We start from the raw sequence: 19,573 nt of genomic DNA, 5'->3' as shown, positions 1-19,573 counted from the left end.
AGGTGCTGATGCAAGACGTGGAGAGCAAGATTGGAGGGAAACAGCACTAGTACTTTATTTAAACTAAGTCCACAATCCAAAGCAGCTGGATGTTTCTATTAAAAAAATCAGCAGTGACAGAGTTAATGTTGACCTTTACATTGCCATCATTAGAATTCAGAGCTACTTCCCTATGGAGATCAATGGGAGCACAGCAGTGGGATTTTTCATACAGGAGCTGTTGATAAAGAGGACATAAGAAAAGTGGGAGTCATACATTATCCCACTACAAATTCCAGCCTCTGAATACGGAACTCAAGTAGAAGGAAACATATGCAGGGAAAAAGGTAACAGGAGACTATCTGAAACGAGGAGTATAAATAAGTCCAAAAGATGCTTAGGTTTTTTCCTAGCAAATGAGGAGGATACTGCAGCATGGGGAAAAAAAACTATGATGGTGGAATTGGAATTAAAAGCAAGGAAAAAGAAAAGGCCTGTTAGTCAAGACTGGTCTTTTATCTGTCCCTAAATATTCTGATGTCACATTAGATGGTAGGTCAAACGGAGTTTCAGATTTATTTTTACAATGCACCTACACCCTTAATATCTTAATGGCAATACCGGAAGCAATACAACAGAGACAATAACAAAGCATTTACAATTGAACCAGATAATACCTTATTTATATAATCATTTTAAACCTTAACATGTCTAGTTAAACTACACAAGTTTACTATTGTCTGTGATCTGCTTTTCAGTCTCCAGAGAGTTTGTCTAGATTAGGAAAATAGGTCAAATGTTAGATCAGGGCTCGTTAACACATATTAGCCAATCCCATCCTAACCCCAGTTTTTCTTCAATTTGCTGTCTTTGATCTCTATGCAACATTAAGAATATAAAGAAGCCACATAAATAGCTGCATTTAATAACTACAAGGAAACAAGGCTTAGCTACATAAATACATATATTGGATAGGCATGGGAGTCCGGGGAGGAGGGGGGGGCTGTCAGGGGGGCAGTCTGGGGACGGAAACAAGGGGCGTTGGATAGGGGTCGGGGGGCACTCAGGGGACAGGAGCGGGGGGGCGGTTGGATAGGGGGTGGGGTCCCAGTGGGGCAGTTAGGGGTGGGGGTCCCAGGATGGGGCGGTCAGGGGACAATCAGCAGGGGGGGTTGGATGGGTCAGGGGTTCTGAGGGGGGCAGTCAGGGTGCGGGAAGTGGGGGGCGGGGGCCAGGCTGTTTGGGGAGGCACAGCCTTCCCTACCCAGCCCTTCATACAGTTTCGCAAGCCCAATGTGGCCCTCGGGCCAAAAAGTTTGCCCACCTCTGATCTATTGACTTCTGCAATAGAAGACAGGGAGACACACTAGAGGGCTTCTAAACTACTACCCATTCCCTATATATTATACTATAGGCTAAAGCTAATACCAATCCTCAGTTTAGTTCAGATGGAGCCTAGATAATACTGGGCTATTTTTACCCCTCCCTTGAGTTTTCCTATGAAAATGGAAAATAAAGGCCTTGGTTCCTATGTTGCACAGTAAATGCCTGATCCAAGGCCCATCAAGTCAGTGAGATCCTTTCCACTGACTTCAGAGGGAGGGAGGGAAGAAAGACTTTTTACTGCCTTTTACTGAATCTTCAATATTTTCTTCCCACTATTCCAAGGAAAATAATTTAACATATGTGCGCATACTATGAAGTACAACAAGTGTAATGTTTGATGGAGCTTTTAAATTTGTGTACCAACAAAATCCCAGAGGCCAGATGTAAAGTTGTTAATTTTCACTCAGCCATTAAATTAAAACCTCTAGTTGTCCAGAAAAAATACAGAGTAATTCTGAGGTAATTGGGTTGCAATACAGAACTAGAAATTAACTCAGCTGCAATTGCAGAGGGCAGTTTGGGGCAGTACATATTTACCCCAATGGTTCTGTTGTGGGAACCGCAGGGTTCCATTTTGTCACCTCTTCTGTAAAATATATGTATTTGAGGTTAGTGAGGAGGCTACAATGTAGTCCATCTCTCCATTATTTCTCACCCAGCAGTGCACTGCAATGAATGAGCCAGTGTATAAGATCAGGGTTTGCTTGGGTGAAGGTAGCTGTCTGAACTCAATCCCGACAAGGCTAGTGGATTGGAGGAAACAATTGGCAGAAGAAGTAAATAGAAGAACTGGCAAGGACTATATCAGCCACCATGACTCAAGGGGTGTGACCACAATTGGTAGAAGGTTATTTTGTAACACAAATAGTGTTAGGACATCCAGGAGCTGCTGAGGATCTAACTATGGCTAAAAATACTGGGTTGGATCCTCAGATGTGGCAAGTAAACACTGGGCACAGCTGACTGGGGAATGCCATGGAAGAGTCATTTGTGACTCTCCAATCCTGAGGCCAATTTTCCACCACTTCCATCCCCCCTTAGAGTTTAAAACAGCCTCACAGCTTGCAACCATTCCATATTCAGATGCAGAATTTGATATCCAAGCAAGCCTCTTGCAAGAAGAAACATTGGTGTTCTGTGATCTTCACTGGTTGTCTGTTTTGTTTCCAGGTGAAATTTAAGGTGTGGACTTGCACCTATAAAACCCTAAATGATTTGAGATCTGCCTGCCACAGAGGCTTCCTCCCTCCTTGAGTGGTACTGCCACAGTTGCAATCAGCAAAGGCACTAAGTCTGGAGTCCCCCAATTCACATGGCTTGGGTCTGCTGGTAAGGTGTTCCCCACAAGGGGTCCCTGACTCTGGAATTGGCTTCGATCAGGGTCTGGTGGACTATTCCATGCATTTGTTACTCCCACACAGATCCATGCATGTGTAACTGTTGTTCACATGCCACTGACAGTATAATTGGGGCCTCAATTTATGAAACATTCACACACGATATACCCTACATCAGGGGTGGCCAACCTGTGACTCTGGAGCCACAGGCGGCTCTTCAGCAGTTAACATGCGGCTCCTTGTAGAGGCGCCGACTCCAGGGCTGGAGCTACAGACACCAACTTTCCAGTGTGCTCCCTGCTCAACCCCTGGCTCTGCCACAGGCCCTGCCTCCAGTCCACCCCTTTCTGCACCTCCCTTGTGCCTGCCATGCCCTCACTCCTCCCCCTTGCCCCCAGAGCCTCCTGAACGCCACAAAACAGCTGATCAGGAGGTGCAGGGAGGTGATCAGCCGGCTGCAGTTGGGTGGGAGGTGCTGGGAGCGGGAGTGGGGGAGCCAATAGGGGGCTGCTTATGTATTAGTGTGGTTCTTTGGCAATGTACATTGGTAAATTCTGGCTCCTTCTCAGGCTCAGGTTGGCCACCCCTGCCCTACATTATCTCCTGGGCATTTGGAGAGGGTAGACTGGTACCCAACTGTTGTTATGGTTGTAAGTCAAGTGGTGAGTGTAACGATGCTGCCCTTGGTGGGACCTCACTGAGAGTGCCAATTCAGGATGAATTGCTTCAAGCAGGGCAGTTACAGTGCAAGGCTGGGTTTTTTTCACCTCTAAGGCACACCAAAACAGCCAAACAGAGAAGACTTTGGTTTTACCCCACTGGCTAACCACAAGTCACACAAGCAATTCCCTTAGACACTCCAGTTTCCCAGTATCACCACCAGTGCCACTCGTTATGGAGTGAATAGATATGAAAACCAATACCCCAGTAAACGAAAAAAGATTCTCCTGATCCCAAAGGACCAAGCCCCAGACCCAGGTCAATATACAAATCAGATCTTACCCTCAAATCACGCTGTTTATTCATAAAAGGAAAAAGATATAGATGAGAGCTAGAATTGGTTAAATGGAATCAACTACATACAGTAATGGCAAAGTTCTTGCTTCAGGCTTGTAGCAATGATAGAATAAACTGCAGGCTCAAATCCAGTCTCTGGAGTACATCTACAGCTGGGATGGGTCATTCAGTCCTTTGTTCAAAGCTTCAGTTTGTAGCAAAGTCCCTCCAGAGGTATGAAGCAGGATTGAAGACAAGATGGAGGAGCTGCAGCAGTCTTTTATAGTCTCTTGTCATGTGGCCTCTCTTTCTTTGTTCCAAAGACAAGTATTTGGGCACATGGCAAGAAAAAAAACCTCAGAGTTCTGTCCATAGGCATGTCCCTGCATACCTTGCTGAGTCACAAGGTATATCTGCCCTCTTTCAATGGGTCAGTTGTATAGCCGATGTTCCTTAATGGACCATCAAGCAGGCGAGGCACAGCTGACACCAATTTGTCTGGGATGTCACCCAGAAGCATAGCATAAGTTTGAAATACAGACAGTATAGAACCAATAATTATAAGGGTATGTCTACACTCAGAGTTTTTGCGCTGTAAATTTCACCAGTGATAGGGAACCAGTGAAAGTAAAGTGCTGGTTTGTGTACTCACTCAATTCCTCAGGCGTCAGAGAGCGTTTACACTACCAGCACTTCCATCCCCGATAAGAGCAGTGCTGCAGGGCAGCCAGGGCCGGTTCCAAGCACCAGCGAAGGAAGCAGGTGCCTGGGGCGGCCAATAGAAAGGGGCAGCACTCCGTCCGTCATCAGGGCGGCACGTCTGGGTCTTCGGCGGTGGGCCCTGAGGTTCCTCTTCAGCAGGACTTCGGTGGCAGCTCAACTGGGCTTGGTTTTTATTTTGTTTTTTTCCTCCGCCGCTTGGTGAAGTAAAAAAGCTGGAGCCGGGGGGCTTCCCGGGGCTTACAGGGGAAGGAGCAGACGTCCATGAATCAGAGCAGCGGAGATGTTGGCCAGAGTGGTCACTTTTAGAACTGTGGGATATCCTCCGAAGGCCAAAGAGTGGTTCACACTGCTAGAACACGTCTTCACTTTCACAGCAGCGCAAAAAGAACAGTAGTAAGAGCTGTATGCCTCCCGTGAAGGTGTTTTTCTTTTTGCAGTGAAACTTCTGAGTTTCACCACAAAAAGTCATTAACAAGTGTAGATGCTCCCACAGTTTTAGCGCAAAAAAGGGACTTTTTGTGCTTTAAATGGTAAGTGTAGACATACCCTAACTTTAAATACAAAAATGATCCATGCATGCAGATAGCATAATCATAACCAGCAAACCATAACCTTGTCTTTAGACACCTTATTTGACCCCCTTTATACAAGATGCGGTTGCAACAATGTTCTATAAGGTCCCAGTTCAAGTCAATAACGTCACAGCGAGTACAGAGGAAGGATGGTCTTCTGGTTATGCCACTGAACAGGGGGACCAAGTGATGTGGCTTCAGAAGTTCTTGGCTCCTACCATAAGCTTGCTGTACAACTTTGGACAAATCACGTGAATCTCTCTGTTCCACATCTGTGAAATAGAGATCATATTTCCCTCCCTTATAGAATTATTGTGAGGATAAATTCCTGAATGATTGTGAGACACTTAGATATTATGGTGATGGGGCTATATCAGTAAATAAACTAAACAAATCTTTGAGAGGTGGGGGAGGAGAATGTAATCATTTTAGCATTTATAACTAATTGTTGTGAAAATGCTCCGAGCACATAGTGAGCACTTGAAATAAATCAGAAGGAGTACAGAAGAATAACATAAGCATATAGGGATAAATCAGAAAGGCAAAGGCACAAAATGAGTTACACCTAGTAAGGGACATACAAGGCAATAAGAAGAGGTTTTTCAAATAAATTAGGAGCAAAAGAAAGATGAAGGAAAGTGTAGTTCCTCTATTTAGCAGGGAATGAGAGCTAATAACTGATTTAATACCTATGACATGACATTTTTTATTTTAGTAAGGCATTTGACACAGTTCCACAGGACAATCTCATAAGCAAACTAGGGAAACGTGATCTGGATGAAATTACTATAAAATGGGTGAAAAACTGGTTGAAAGACTGTACTCAATGAGTATTTATCAATGGTTCACAGTTAAACTGGGAGGGTATATTTAGTGGGGTCCCAAAGAGGCCAGTCCTGACTCCTGTATTATTCAATGTTTTAATTAATGACTTGGATAAGGGAGTGGAGAGCATGCTTACAAAATTTGCCCATAATCTCAAACTCAGAGGGTTTGCAAGCACTTGGAGGACAGGAATAAAATTCAAAATGACATCGCAAATTAGATAATTAGTCTGAAATCAACACAATGAAATTTAATAAAGGTAAGTGCAAAGTACTTAACTTAGGTAAGAAAAATTAAACGCATAGCTACAAAACAGAGAATAACTGCCTCAGGGGTAGTACAACTGAAAAGGATCTGGGAGTTATAGCGGATCACGAATTGAATGTGAGTGAACAATGTGATGCATGTAGTGTTATATGTAACACACAGGAGGTAATTGTCCCACTGTTCGGCACTGGTGAGGCCTTAGCTGCAGTACTGTGTCCAATTCTGAGCAATACACTTTAGGGAAAATGTGGATAAATTGGAGAGAGTCCAGAGGAGAGCAACAAAAATAACAAAAGGTTTAGAAAACCTGACCTATGAGGAAAGGTTAAGACTAAACATGCCCAGTTTTTTGAGAAAAGACGACTAAGCGGGGACCTAATAACAATCTTCAAATACGTTAAGAGCTGTTATAGAGGACAGAGATCAGTTTTTCTCCATGTCCCCTAAAGATAAAACAAGTAATGTGCCTAATCTGCAACAAGGGAGATGTAGGTTAGATATTAGGAAAAACTTGGTAACCATAAAGGTAGTTAAGTTCTGGAACAGGCTTCCAAGGAAGGTTGTGGAATCCCCATTATTGGAGTTTTTTTAAGAACAGGTTGGACAAACACCTGCCAGGGATGGTCTAGGTTTACTTGGTCCTGCCTCAGCCTCAGCACAGGGAGCTTGGTCTCCCAAGGTCTCTTCCAGCCCTACATTTCTATGATTCGACGAAAATAAAAGATATCCTGTATCACCATGGGGCCTGATTCTGCATTCCTTGCACATTCAAAATCTCCACTAAATATAAGATAGTATACCAAAGTGTAAATTATAAGACTATAAAGAAATAAGTCATTTACATGTAGAGGACTGAGATGCGGGGGATGGAGCCTAGAGGAAGAGGCAAGGCAAAAGCAAGATGAACTAGTTAAGGTCTGATCCTAGCACCTTTACTCAGGCAAGATTCCAACTGATGGCAGAGAGTTTTGCTTAACTCAGGACTGAGCCACAAATGAGGTAATGCTAGGTAAAGCAACAAACAAAATAGAGATGAAAAACTCAAATAAAGTCAGAAAAGGAGATGAATGAGGGTCATGAATGAAGTTAATTTAAATCCACAGAGGTGCTACAATGGGAGTTACAAAATGAAAGACTAAATACAGGTCTGTAAGGACAATACTGCAACATCAGAAATGAAAAATGGTGCCATCTGAAACATACAGGCACAATAATGTGACTAAAGGAAAAAACATGGCAGTAACACCATTAGAGAGAACCCATGAGAACACACAAACTGTGTTAAAATAAAGCATAAGGATCATGAGACACAACCCATCAACAGCAAAGAAATTCTGATTTAAGGCTAAATAAAGCTCTTAGGGCAGATCAGTTTGTGGAGGTGGTCCATAATGGAAAGCTGACACAGATGCAGCTCTGACAATTTACACCAGCTGGGGATCTACCCCTTGTTTTCCCTCTGTATTGTACCCCTCTAGATCCTTTCTGGCAGAAAGGATGTCTCAGAACAGGTAATCATGCATAAAGCAATGGTTGGGCTATAGTAACTTAGAGTTAAATTATAGATATGACAAAAGCTGAACTCAGTTTCTTGTTTTCAAAACAGTATTTTACATCTCAACTGTATACATATTTTCCTTTAGGTTAATAAAGAGTGTGAGTAAAAGAGAAAAACAATTTCAGTTTGAGCCCACTAAACATATCATAGGTTTGTTGCATTTTCCCTAAAGCTATGAATATAGGTTAGCTGACAATAGAAGAAATTTCAATTCCAGGGACCGGGGTTTTATTAAATGAAAGCTAAACCTTTAAAACGCTGGACACCTCCTAAAAAAATAAAAAATAAAAATAAAAAAAATCCCCAGGAAGTTGATGCATCATTGTGTTGCATCTGTGTCAAGCTTTCAGTAAACAAGCAGCAACATGAATGAAATCTGCCCAGAAAGACTGCATCTGAGCTCCAACCACGCAGTCTCTGGTCAAACCACCGCATATGAAATAAAGTTTTATTTCATTTTCCAGTGTTCAGTTACGCTTGTACCATTTCCTGTGGAAAACTGAAGCTTTGAAGTGTGTGTCTACAACTCAAGCGTCGCTCAAACCCAACCATTTTGAGAAGCCCCTAAAAAAAAAAGAAAGAAAAAAGAAAAACAAAACAACCCCCCCACACACACATACACAAGCCGCTCAATCAACCCATCAGTCGTGATGCCAGAAAGTTAATTAGGGATGTCATTGTAAATAATGCCCAAAAATGCCACCAAGACCCTCTTCCCACCCCCTCTCCAGTCTCCATTGTGCTGGCGACAGGCTGCAGCGGAGACGCACACATCCATATGGTACCGTAGCGCTGAACCCCCAAGAGAGCAACACGGGGCTGTCTGACAGCTCCCCGCCACCCTTAATGAGATCGGACGCTCGTTTTTTGTGATGCAGAAGGACCTGTGCCTCTTCCACCCACACACCTCTCTCCCCCCAGCTCTGTCGGACTGAAACCTTAGCCCGCCGCAGACACTTGCGGCATGGTACTCCATACAGATGGCGGGGGGGAGGGGGGGAAGAGTGCACGATGAAGGCTCTTTCTAGCCCCGATTTACAGTCTCCTCGTGTCCTGCTAAAATTCTGTATTCAAGGTAGAAAGGGCTTGACACCAAATGTACATGGAGTAAAAGCCGATCCGACACAATAGGGTGGAAAACACCTCCAGCTCGACCTGCAGAAGGCGCAGCAAGCGGGAGGGCAGCAGCCAGCAGGGTAATTACCAAACAGCCTCAGCCTGAGCTTGCAACCCTCCGGGGGGCGCACTTCTCCGGCTGGAGTTGAGACCCGAAGGGCTGCAGGATGGGGCTTTGCAGGGTAGCTATGTGCAGCCATCTGCGCTCCCTAGATGTGCCGGGGGTGTGTAGGCTCTCGATGCTCCACAAGGGCCAGATCCTGGGAGATGCTGAGCATCCGCAGCTCCCACTCACTACAGGTGCTCAGCCCTTCCCGAGAGGGAGTCCTGGCTTCCCGGACCAGCCTTCCCACTCCGGATGCGCAAAACTGCGGCTCCCGGGGCCTGCGCGCAAAGTATGCGGGTCTGGGCGCAGTGAGGGGGCCCCACGCCCGCCAGCGGCTGCGGGTCGCAGAAGGGATTTTTGGTTGGTCGGCTACAGCTGATACTTCATCCAAATAAAAAAAAGGGGGGGGGTCAAAATGCGCAGCATTCGCGCGCATTTGAGGCTGGGTTTCCCGACAATACTCGCCACACAGTCTGCTCCCAGCGCAAACTTCGAGGGGCACAAGAACGGCCTAGGTGGCCGGGGCCCCCTCCCCGCTGGCAGTCCAGGTGGTCACAGACTAGACCCCTCCGTCCCCCTCCCGCTGCACTGAGACCGAGTGGGCAGCACACCAGGCCCGCCACCCGACCCTGGCCCCACAGGTGGGCAACACGGGGAAGGCTGCACACCATGACCCTCTCGCTCCTGGCCCCACAGGTGGGCAACACGGGGAAGGCTGCACACCATGGCCCTCTCGCTCCTGGCCCCACAGGTGGGCAACACGGGGAGGGCTGCAGCCCCTAACTCGGCCCCACAGGAGGGCACGTGGGGAGGGGGGCAGCCCCAACACCCCCCCCCACCCTTACACAAACAGGAGGGCAGGGGGGCAGCCCCTCACACGCCCCCCCCACAAACACACAGGAAGGCACGTGGGGAGGGGGGCAGCCCCTAAAGCCCCCCCACACACACTCACAGGAGGGCACGCGGGGAGCGGGGGGCAGCCCCTAACACCCCGCCCCGGGCCCCACAGGTGGGCACAGCCCGCGCACTCACCGCTGGCGTTCTTCCCGCAGACGAGGTGCTGGTAGGGCTGCAGCAAGCCCCACAGCTCCGCGTCGTTGTTGACGGTCTGCTCCAGAGACTCCACCGTAAACTTGGGCGCTTCGCCGCCGCCGCCGCCCTCCTTGTCCTTCTCCGCGCCAGCGGCGGGGGCCGAGCCGGAGCCCGAGCCCGAGCCCCGGCTGGGGTGCGGGTGGGCCGAGGCGCTGCCCCCCGCCATCACCCGCCCGTAGATGTCTCGGAAGAGGCTCTCCAGGCAGGCGGTCAGGTAGATGGCGGCGTGCTCGTGGATGCGCACGGCCACCCGGCTGTCCACCATCCAGCGGTAGAACTTGCCCACCGAGAAGGTGAGCCCGCAGCGGGTGGATTTGCCCCGGCTGAAGCGGTCCCCGCCGCTGCCGCTCATGTTGTAGAGGGAGAGGGCGCCCAGGGCGGCCGCCGTGCAGCTGGAGGCCAGCGTCCAGTCCAGGACGATCTCCATGGCGCTCTGGATCTCGTACTTGGTGCACTTGGCAAACCGCAGGCTCAGCCGCTGAGCCTCCTTGGCAATTCGGATCAGCGCCCGGCTGACCAAGGTGGAGAGCTTGGCCAGGGCATCTCTGGCGGGGCTGGCCGCCGGCCCGCGGGGCTCCCGGTGCCGCAGCAGGAGCAGCGCCTCCACCTCCTCCAGACTCCAGGGGACCTCCTCAAGGTCAGGCAGCAGCCTGGAGCACTGCTGCCCCGAGCAGTCCAGCACCTCGGAGTCTTCCACTAGGACCGTGTTGACAGTGTCAAAGCTGTTGTGTCTACTGTGCATGGAGTCAGCTAGATGCTGCCAGCCGTTTCCTCCATAGGGGTAAGCCGGGTGGGAATCCGAACAGCACAGGGACAAGTTGGAGGACCGGACTGAGTCCGCAGCACCACCATAACCAGAATCCAGGGTCAAATCTTCCAGCGTCCTCACCACTGTCTTACCTCGCCTTGCCATAGCTGCACTTCATGCTGCACCCGCAGGAAACCAGGGGGGGAATGGAAAGACGAGACAGAGCCCACTCGCCACTTTGCTGGGCCTTCCAAAGCCTCTTCCCGGCCCACGCACCGGGTCAGCTCCGCGGAGGGGCTCGGCAGCCCCGCTCCCAGCCGGGCGGCGGAAGAACGCCGGAAAAATAAAAGTGTGTAAATGTTCCCTTCCCGCTGCCGCTGCTCCCCGGTCCCCGCACTGCACGAGCAGGCAGCCCTATACTGCAAAACCCAGGCAGCCAGCCGAAAAAGGGAGTGGGGAGGGGGGAAGAGGCGGGCCTATGTAAAACAGCTGGAGAACGAGCCAATAGCATTGGAATATGCTAATTATTTCACCACTTCCTCCCCAGCGGCAGGAGGAGGGGGAGTTGAGCTTCACTCTTTGGAATTCATGGAGACTCAAGACCCGGAGCGCGGACCCCAGGCAGCCCGCACAGCTCTGGGCCTCTTACCAGGACCTGGGGGTGGGGTGGGGTGCTTTTTGTTTGTTTGTTTGAAGTCTCTCTCTGGTCATTTGTTTGGGTTGAACTTTGCTGTTGAAAAAGAACTCACAGGAGCCATGTAGCTTCTCCAAAACAGAGGAGGGAAAGCTCCAGGAAGGGGTAGTGATTTGTGGGGTTAAGGATAGCCGAAATCCCAGGCTCGTGTCCTTGGCAGGTAGTAGAAATTAGAAACCAGCCTAAAACAGATCCAGCAGCTGCGAGTTCTTGTAAGGGTCTAGTCTGCTCCACTGGTTCCCCGCCACTGGGGCCAGGACCGTCCTTAGCGGGGGGCTGTGTGGGGCTCCGGGGCGGACAGGGGGCTGGCTCGGGGGAAACCACCCCCCAGCACTAGCCCGCGGAGCGGAGCGGGTTGGGGCCGGGTCGCTGCGCTTCCTGCAGCCAGGTCGACCCCGCACTCAGGGGGCGGCGGTAAGTGGAGCGACCCGGCCCCAGCCCGCTCCGCTCTGCTCCCCTGGCTCCCGGCCTTGGGGGGCAGGGGGAAAACCACCCCCCAGCATTCACCGGCGGCGCGGCTGGGAGCCGGGGGAGCGGAGCGGAGCGGGCTGCGGCCGGCTCGCTCCCCTTACCGCCGCCGGTGAGTCCTCGGGGGAGTGGGAGGCGGAGCTGGGGCTTTGGGGAAGGGGTGGAGTGGGGGGCGGGGACCATGGAGAAGAAGCGGAGCTCGGGCTAGAGCAGCACGCAGCTGCGTACGGGTAAGGACGGCCTTGAGCGGGGCGTATACCAACACAGATACTTAAGGGTTTTGTGACTGCACCTATGCCAGTGAACTGCCTCCCTTCCATTTAATTACGTGGAGCAACAAGCACCATTACAGGTTAGAGCATGCACAGCTGATTGTGGGTGGTGTGAGAGAGACAGTGGCAAATTGTAAAGCCTGATATTTTCCTCTCAGCTGATCACAGAACCCCCGTGTAAGTCTCTCTGCCCCCCCCCCACCCCCCAAACATCATTTTTTCCTTTTTGGTTAAGGAATAGATCATTTAAGTGAATATGGACAACTGCTGAGCTCAGGAACTATTCTGTTTGGCCCCTGCCCAGGCAGGATACACCTCTCCACTCTTCCTTTGTTTTAGTCAGTGTCACTCACTGACGCTTGTTGTGCATTGCCGGCATGGCAGTTACATCACCCGTGGTGGAGGCAATACCAACAGTCGAGACCTAAGATTTTGGAGGCAGTTCTGAGAGGGTTCCCCAAAGCCCAAAAGACCTAAGATTGGACAGAAGTAGTTCTGCTTCAAAAAACAGGGTTACTCCGGCAGCAATAGTCCCGTTAAGCATGAATTTAAACTCTTTGGATCAGGCCCTCAGTACGTGTGTCTTTTGAAGGAAAAAAAAGTAGCAATGGGGAAGTATAAAACAGGTTTCTATTGAACCTGTTAACATTATCTCCCAAACAGATTAAATGGATTCTCTCTCCTTCATTTCCCTCACATTCTTTTTATTCCAGTGGTTTGCTGAATTTTCCAAAAACAAAACAAAGGCACTTGGCAAAAAAAACTTGATTTAGAACTAAACAAACTGCCATGTAGTAGTAGAAGGCATAGTTTCAATCTGGAAAACAATCTCCAAATAATTAAAAGTAGTACTCTGAACCCCCTAGAAACTCTTAAAATTAACCCCCAAAGAATGAGGCAGAATTTGAAAAGTGAGACTCCTATTAATGTTGGTTAGAGTTTCATATGCATAGCTAAAAATTCCTGCACAGTGCATGAACAACTTATACCTACTGGTGTATATATTAATCTTCATGTGCTGGGTGTTATTGCTAATGGGAGTTACATGGCAAAGAGCCCATGCAACACACTGAGAATATACTCCTAAGTGTATACTTCTGTTCTGCAGAAGTGTTATATTGCTTTAATCGTAAAACACCAGCAAACATCTATCCCTTTAAGTATAAAAGGCTAGCAAACATTTCTTCATCCTGCCAGTGTAGTCAGTCATAATTCTTCAGCAGACAAGGCCCATCAGTTAAGAGATTTACCCTCTCAAGGGAGCAAAAACTGGCAGGCCTTCAACATAAACTTCCTAAAGGAAAGGCATTAATACAACTATAAGGAGAACATAGACTAGTTGGGGTAAGTATGACATCCCTGAAAACACCTAGAAAGATTTTACCCTGTTACTTCAGGGAGGTACAGTGAGAAAAACAAGAGATATCTTGACAGCATTTTCAACTTTGAAACAGGAAATGTCAGGCAGAATAGATTTTCAAAAGATACCCTAAAAGCCACAGAACTCACACAGTAGCCATAATGAATAAGCAGAGGATGGGGGAGCTCTGGATTAGAGTGAATACCATAATGAAGAGAGGAAGGGCTAACATAGTGCCCATCTTTAAAAAGCTGAAAAAGGAGGAGCCAGGGAACTATAGACCAGTCAGCCTGACCTCGATACCTGGGAAGCTATTAGAGCAATAGATAAAACATTCAATATGCCAATACCTGGAGGATGAAGGGTGATCGCTAGCAACCAGCATAGATTTACTAAGAACAAATCATGCCAAACCAGCTGGATTTTCTTCTTTGACAAGGTAACTGGTTTGGTGGATAGGGGGAATGTGGTGGATATAATATACCTGCACTTTAGCAAGGCTTTTGACACAGTCCCACATGACATAAATAAGTCTCATAAATAAGCTGGAGAACTGCAGGCTCGGTGGAACTACTATTAAGTGGATATATAATTGGTTAAACAACCACAAACAAAGAGTAACTAAAATTGAATGATGTCAGATTGGAAGGAGGTCTCAAGTGGGGTTCCACAGGGATCTGTTTTGGGTCTGGTGTTATGTAACATCTTTATTAATAATCTAGATGTAGGAATAGAGAGCCTACTGATCAAATTTGCTGATAACACAAAGCTGGGGGTGGGTGTTTACAAACACTTTGGAGAATGGTGCTAAAATTCAGAGGGATCTTGATAAATTGGAGAACTAGGCTATAGCTAACAAAATGAAAGGTGCTACACTTACGGAAGAAAAAACAAATACACAAATACAGAATGGGGGGAAACTGGCTGGCCAGCAGCACTGCTGAGAAGGATTTGGTAGTTGTGGTGGATCACAACCTCAACATGAGTCAGCAATGCAATGCTGTTGCAAAAAAGCAAATGAAATTTTGAGTTGCATTAACAGAGGCATAGCATGCAAGTCATGGGAGGTGATGGTATCACTTTACTCAGAGCTGGTTAGGCCTCATCTGGAGTACTGTGTATAATTTTTGTCACCAATGTATACAAAGGATGTAGAGAAGCTGGAAAGAATCCAGAGGCGAGCAACAAAGATGATCAAAAGGATGGAATGCAAGCCGTATGAGCAAAGGCTGATGGAACTGGGTATGTTTAGTTTGGAAAAGAGGAGATTGAGGGGGGATATGATAGCAGTCTTCAAATACTTGAAAGGCTGCCATAAAAAAGATGGAGAAAAGTTTCTCTCTCTTGCCGCAGAGGGCAGGAGAAGAAGCAATGGGTTCACACTACAGCATAGCAGATTTAGATTAAATCTCAGGAAACACTTCCTAACTGTAAGAACAGTAGGGCAATGGAACAAGCTGCCTAGGGAAGTCATGGAAGCTCCCTCACTGGAGGTTTCCAAAAAGAGGCTGGATAGCCATCTGTCTTGGATGGTTTAGACACAAGAAATCCTGTATCTTGGCAGGGGTTTAGACTAGATGACGCTTGTGGTCCCTTCTAACGCTATGGTTCTATGATAAGGTTAGAGCCCTTCCGTATTAGTTAGGTCAGTCCTCAGATTGTGGTATGCAAGAAGAAAGGGGCATTAACATTAAGGTCCTGCATACTATGTGGTAAGCTGAATTGTAAGTTTTCACTGCACAGTTAACCCAAGTGATTGGCTCCCAGGTCTGAGCCCTGGGTTACCCTAGCCTAGGCATGAGTGTCCCCACAGCAAAGCCCTACCTACGTCACTGTTTCTGCACTTGCCCATGTGTGTCTGGGGGCATAATGCATGGTTCTTTGTGCTGAGAGGCTCTAGGATTCATTCCCTGTCAACTGTGTTAATTTTGGGAGAACTTGTCTGATTTTGGGGGGGGCTTGTGGGATAGGTACTGGAGGATGATCAGCACTTGAGTGGTTTTGCCAGCATCCTTACTGCAAAGTGGGTGGTTCCAGCCAGAGTTAAAGCAGAGCCTGCAATCTAAGCTATATCCTCAGCTGGCTCAGCTAGCCAGTCTTAAAGCACCTCCAAACTTGGGTCAGAGGTTTTTCTGTGTAGATAGTAGGGAGTTTGGGGTAAAATCCAGTTAAGAGCCCAGGTTAATTGTACAGTGAACATAGATTCTGTAGTAGGGTCCCCCCCTGGTGTCTACAGTACTCCAGTGCAGCAGATTAGAAATTTTCTATTCAGCTTCAACTTAACTGAGTAAAAATCTCCATGTTAGAATTTAATGAGAATGAACATAGATGTACAGAATATCTTGGGAGATTTTTCTAAACAGGTTCAATTTGTTTTACTCTGCCCCTAAATTTTCAGAGAGCTGCAACTTTTTGCATTGATAACACATGACTGCACTCAGGCATTATCAGGGGGAAACTGTATATTATGAAAGCTGGGTAGTGAACAGCTGTTGGTGCCTGGGAAGGCACGGGAGATAGCTTGGGCGTGTGGACTATGCACATTAGTTGGACATTTATGCTGCAGTGATCAGAATTAAAATAGTTAATGTTGACATTAAAACAACCATCTTTAGGCTATAGAGTTAACCATGCATGCGGCAGTTCACATCTCAGATCTATTGTTTCAGGCTCCCTGCAGACTCAGACAGATGTCACGCTGTTGATTTAGTCAGTTCATATTTGAAGAGTTTTCTTTTCAAAATTATAATTCTGGCTTTACATTTGCCACGAAAGCCAGATTCCGGGGCCTGATTCTGCACAAATTCTGGGGCCTTATGGAATCTGTAGCCTCAGTAAGATTTCCATATCAAATTATAGAAGGCAAAAAATGTCCCAAATTGATTAATTCAAAGCAATGCAATGTGGCCTTCGATGACCTTTCATTGCCTGTGGGATGCTCTCCAAGGGTAGGATGTCTTTGCAGCTGCATACTTGAATGAGCTAGCACATGGCCTGGAGGGAACAGCAGGAACTACTAAAAGGGCTACAAGTTTATCTTAAAAAGAAAAGGAGTACTTGCGGCACCTTAGAGACTAACATTTATTTGAGCATAAGCTTTCGTGAGCTACAGCTCACTTCACCGGATGCATTCAGTGCATCTACTGAATGCATCCGATGAAGTGAGCTGTAGCTCACAAAAGCTTATGCTCAAATAAATTTGTTAGTCTCTAAGGTGCCACAAGTACTCCTTTTCTTTTTGCGAATACAGACTAACACGGCTGCTACTCTGAAACCTGTCATTATGCAAGGCACTGAATTTAGCCGTATGAAGTTTATCTTAGGAAATGTGACTGGACAAAAGTACAGATTTCCTTGGAAGGGGAGGGGTGACCAGATCAGTTTAGAAAAATAAAACCTGTCCCAATACATAGTGCCTAGATGCCACAACTGGGAGCTTCAGAAACAATCCTCAGTCCCAAGTGAAAAAGCATATTGCAACATTCCTTGGGTGACCACAAAATGTATACCCTACTTTGGAAGCTGCAGTCTTCGATGGTACCATTAACTGACTTAGCAAAAAAATCAAAGAAAACAGAGTTGGGTGGATGCCAGACAATGAAAACCCTTCACTGTCTTGGAGACACATGTCAGAATCAGTCTTACAGAGCTTAGAATTCAGACAGAGATTTCTTGAGCAGTATCCTCAGAGGATAGTCCCTCAAGGAGACGCTGACTTAGTGAAGACTGATATCTGAAAGAGGGTCAGTGAAACTGACACACACAAGAGTTGATCAATGCCAGTTTACATCAGTGGGCAAAAGATGATAGTCTGATTCAAAACAGCGTAGGTAATATGTCCCCTGACTTCCCTCCCACCACTGAACTGTCTGCACACAGACCATCTTGCACCTGAACCAGAATCTGTTCTCACTAGGAATTAAATAATCCACAGTAGAAAAGTAGCATTTGGCTAGCAAAGGGCTTGAGAGTTGCACTAGTACTTTCTGGGGAAATAATTTAGACCATTGTGCACTCTTAATGCAAGGGTGCCCATCCTCCAGCCTGAGGGTCAAATGTGGCCCTAAAAAGTCCTAAAATGCCATCTTGTTCTGGTAGTTGCAGAGGAGGACATAGCTGATTAGTGTCCATTCTTATTGCTGGTGAAATCGAACAGGTAACATATCTAATTCACCACTCATGAAAGATAAATGTACAAGCAAATACTGTTATTTTCCACCTGTAAAGTTATGTGCAAAACATCTGCAGCCCTAGTGTTCCTGGCAGAGCAGCCTTGATTTGAGGCAAAATTTGAAATCTCTGCTGTAGTGACTCCAAGCAAGGAAGGAAAACAATGCTCACATCACAGGTAACACTTTACCCTGAAGGGCTATTGACTGTCACTCACTGTTCAAGGTAGCAGAACCAGGTAGCTGACTGATTGCTCCCTAGCATATCTACACCAGCAGGAGTAGGAGATGAAATACGGTTATGAAATTGCTTGTTAGGCTAGGGGGAAGGACCCCCAAACCAAGGTTCTGAAACAGTTCCTGAAGATGCGAGCGTCATGTACCTTTCCCGGCCATCCCACGTTGATGTTGGTGAAACGTCCCTTGTGATCCACCAGTGCTTGCTGCACTATTGAAAAGTATCCCTTGCGGTTTATGTACTCGCTGGCTTGGTGCTCCGGTGCCAAGATAGGGATATGGGTTCCGTCTATGGCCCCACCACAGTTAGGGAATCCCATTGCAGCAAAGCCATCCACTATGACCTGCACATTTCCCAGGGTCACAGCCCTTGATATCAGCAGATCTTTGATTGCGTGGGTTACTTGCATCACAGCAGCCCCCACAGTAGATTTGCCCACTCCAAATTGATTCCCGACTGTCCGGTAGCTGTCTGGCGTTGCAAGCTTCCACAGTGCTATCGCCACTCGCTTCTCAACTGTGAGGGCTGCTCTCATCTTGGTATTCTTGCGCCTCAGGGCAGGGGAAAGCAAGTCACAAAGTTCCATGAAAGTGCCCTTATGCATGTGAAAGTTTCGCAGCCACTGGGAATCATCCCAGCCCTGCAACACTGTGTGGTCCCACCAGTCTGTGCTTGTTTCCCGAGCCCAGAATCGGCGTTCCACCGCATGAACTTGCCCCATTAGGACCATGATGCCCACATTGCCAGGCCCGTGCTTTGAGAGAAGTCTGTGTCCATGTCCTCATCACTCTCATCACCGCGCTGACGTCGCCTACTCGCCCGGTTTTGCTTTGCCAGGTTCTGGTGCTGTATATACTGCTGGATAATGTGTGTGGTGTTTAATGTGCTCCTAATTGCCAAAGTGATCTGAGCGGGCTCCATACTTGCCGTGGTATGGTGTCTGCACAGAAAAAAGGCGTGGAACAATTGTCTGCCATTGCTCTAACGGAGGGAGAGGCGACTGACAATATGGCTTACAGGATTGGCTTACAGGGAATTAAAATCAACAAAGGGGGTGGCTTTGCAAGAAACTGAATGGCCCCCTCAGGGATAGAACTCAAAACAATGAATACAAAACAAATCTGGTCTATTTCTTGTTTTGATCCACTTCATATATCTTTATACATCTTGCTGGCAGCAGACTGTGCAGTACGACTGCTAGCCATCGTCATGTCGTGGGTGCTCGGCAGAAGACGGTGCAGTATGACTGCTGGCCATCATCTTCTGCTGGCTGCTGATTAAAAGACAGTGCACTGCCGGTAGGACTCAATTGCCATGAGACAAAACTTAAAAGGGAAATGACCTGGCTGAGTCATTCCCATGTTTGCCCAGGCGCCCCTGACCCCTTTGAGGTCGGTTAAAAGAGCACCCAGGACTACGTCGACGACGGATACCAGTCATACTGCACTGTCTGCTGCCAAAAGGCAAGAAACTGCTGCTGTGTAGCAATGCAGTACCACGTCTGCCAGCACCCAGGAGACATACGGTAACGGTGAGCTGAGCGGGCTCCATGCTTGCCGTGGTATGGTGTCTGCACAGGTAACTCAAGAAAAAAGGCGCAAAATAATTGTCTGCCTTTGCTTTCATGGAAGGAGGGAGGGAACGGGGGCCTGACGATATGTACCCAG

The 19,573-nt window shown here is 47.6% G+C and overlaps 1 protein-coding gene across 1 annotated transcript in view; it reads right to left on the bottom strand.

The window, feature by feature from the left end:
• The window catches only part of ABTB3 (ankyrin repeat and BTB domain containing 3), a 280,098-nt gene extending 269,005 nt beyond the window's left edge, over positions 1-11,093 (bottom strand). Inside the window, exon 1 of the mRNA XM_084617381.1 lies at positions 9,898-11,093. Within this exon, the coding sequence (XP_084473507.1) occupies positions 9,898-10,870 (973 nt within the window). The 5' untranslated portion in view covers positions 10,871-11,093. The remainder of the gene's footprint in view (positions 1-9,897) is intronic.
• Positions 11,094-19,573: the final 8,480 nt, after the last annotated feature.

This window comes from Lepidochelys olivacea (assembly GCF_965140295.1).
Source record: "Lepidochelys olivacea isolate rLepOli2 genome assembly, chromosome: 1".
NCBI lineage: Eukaryota > Metazoa > Chordata > Testudines > Cheloniidae > Lepidochelys > Lepidochelys olivacea.
This window is presented reverse-complemented; position numbering and strand designations above follow the sequence as displayed.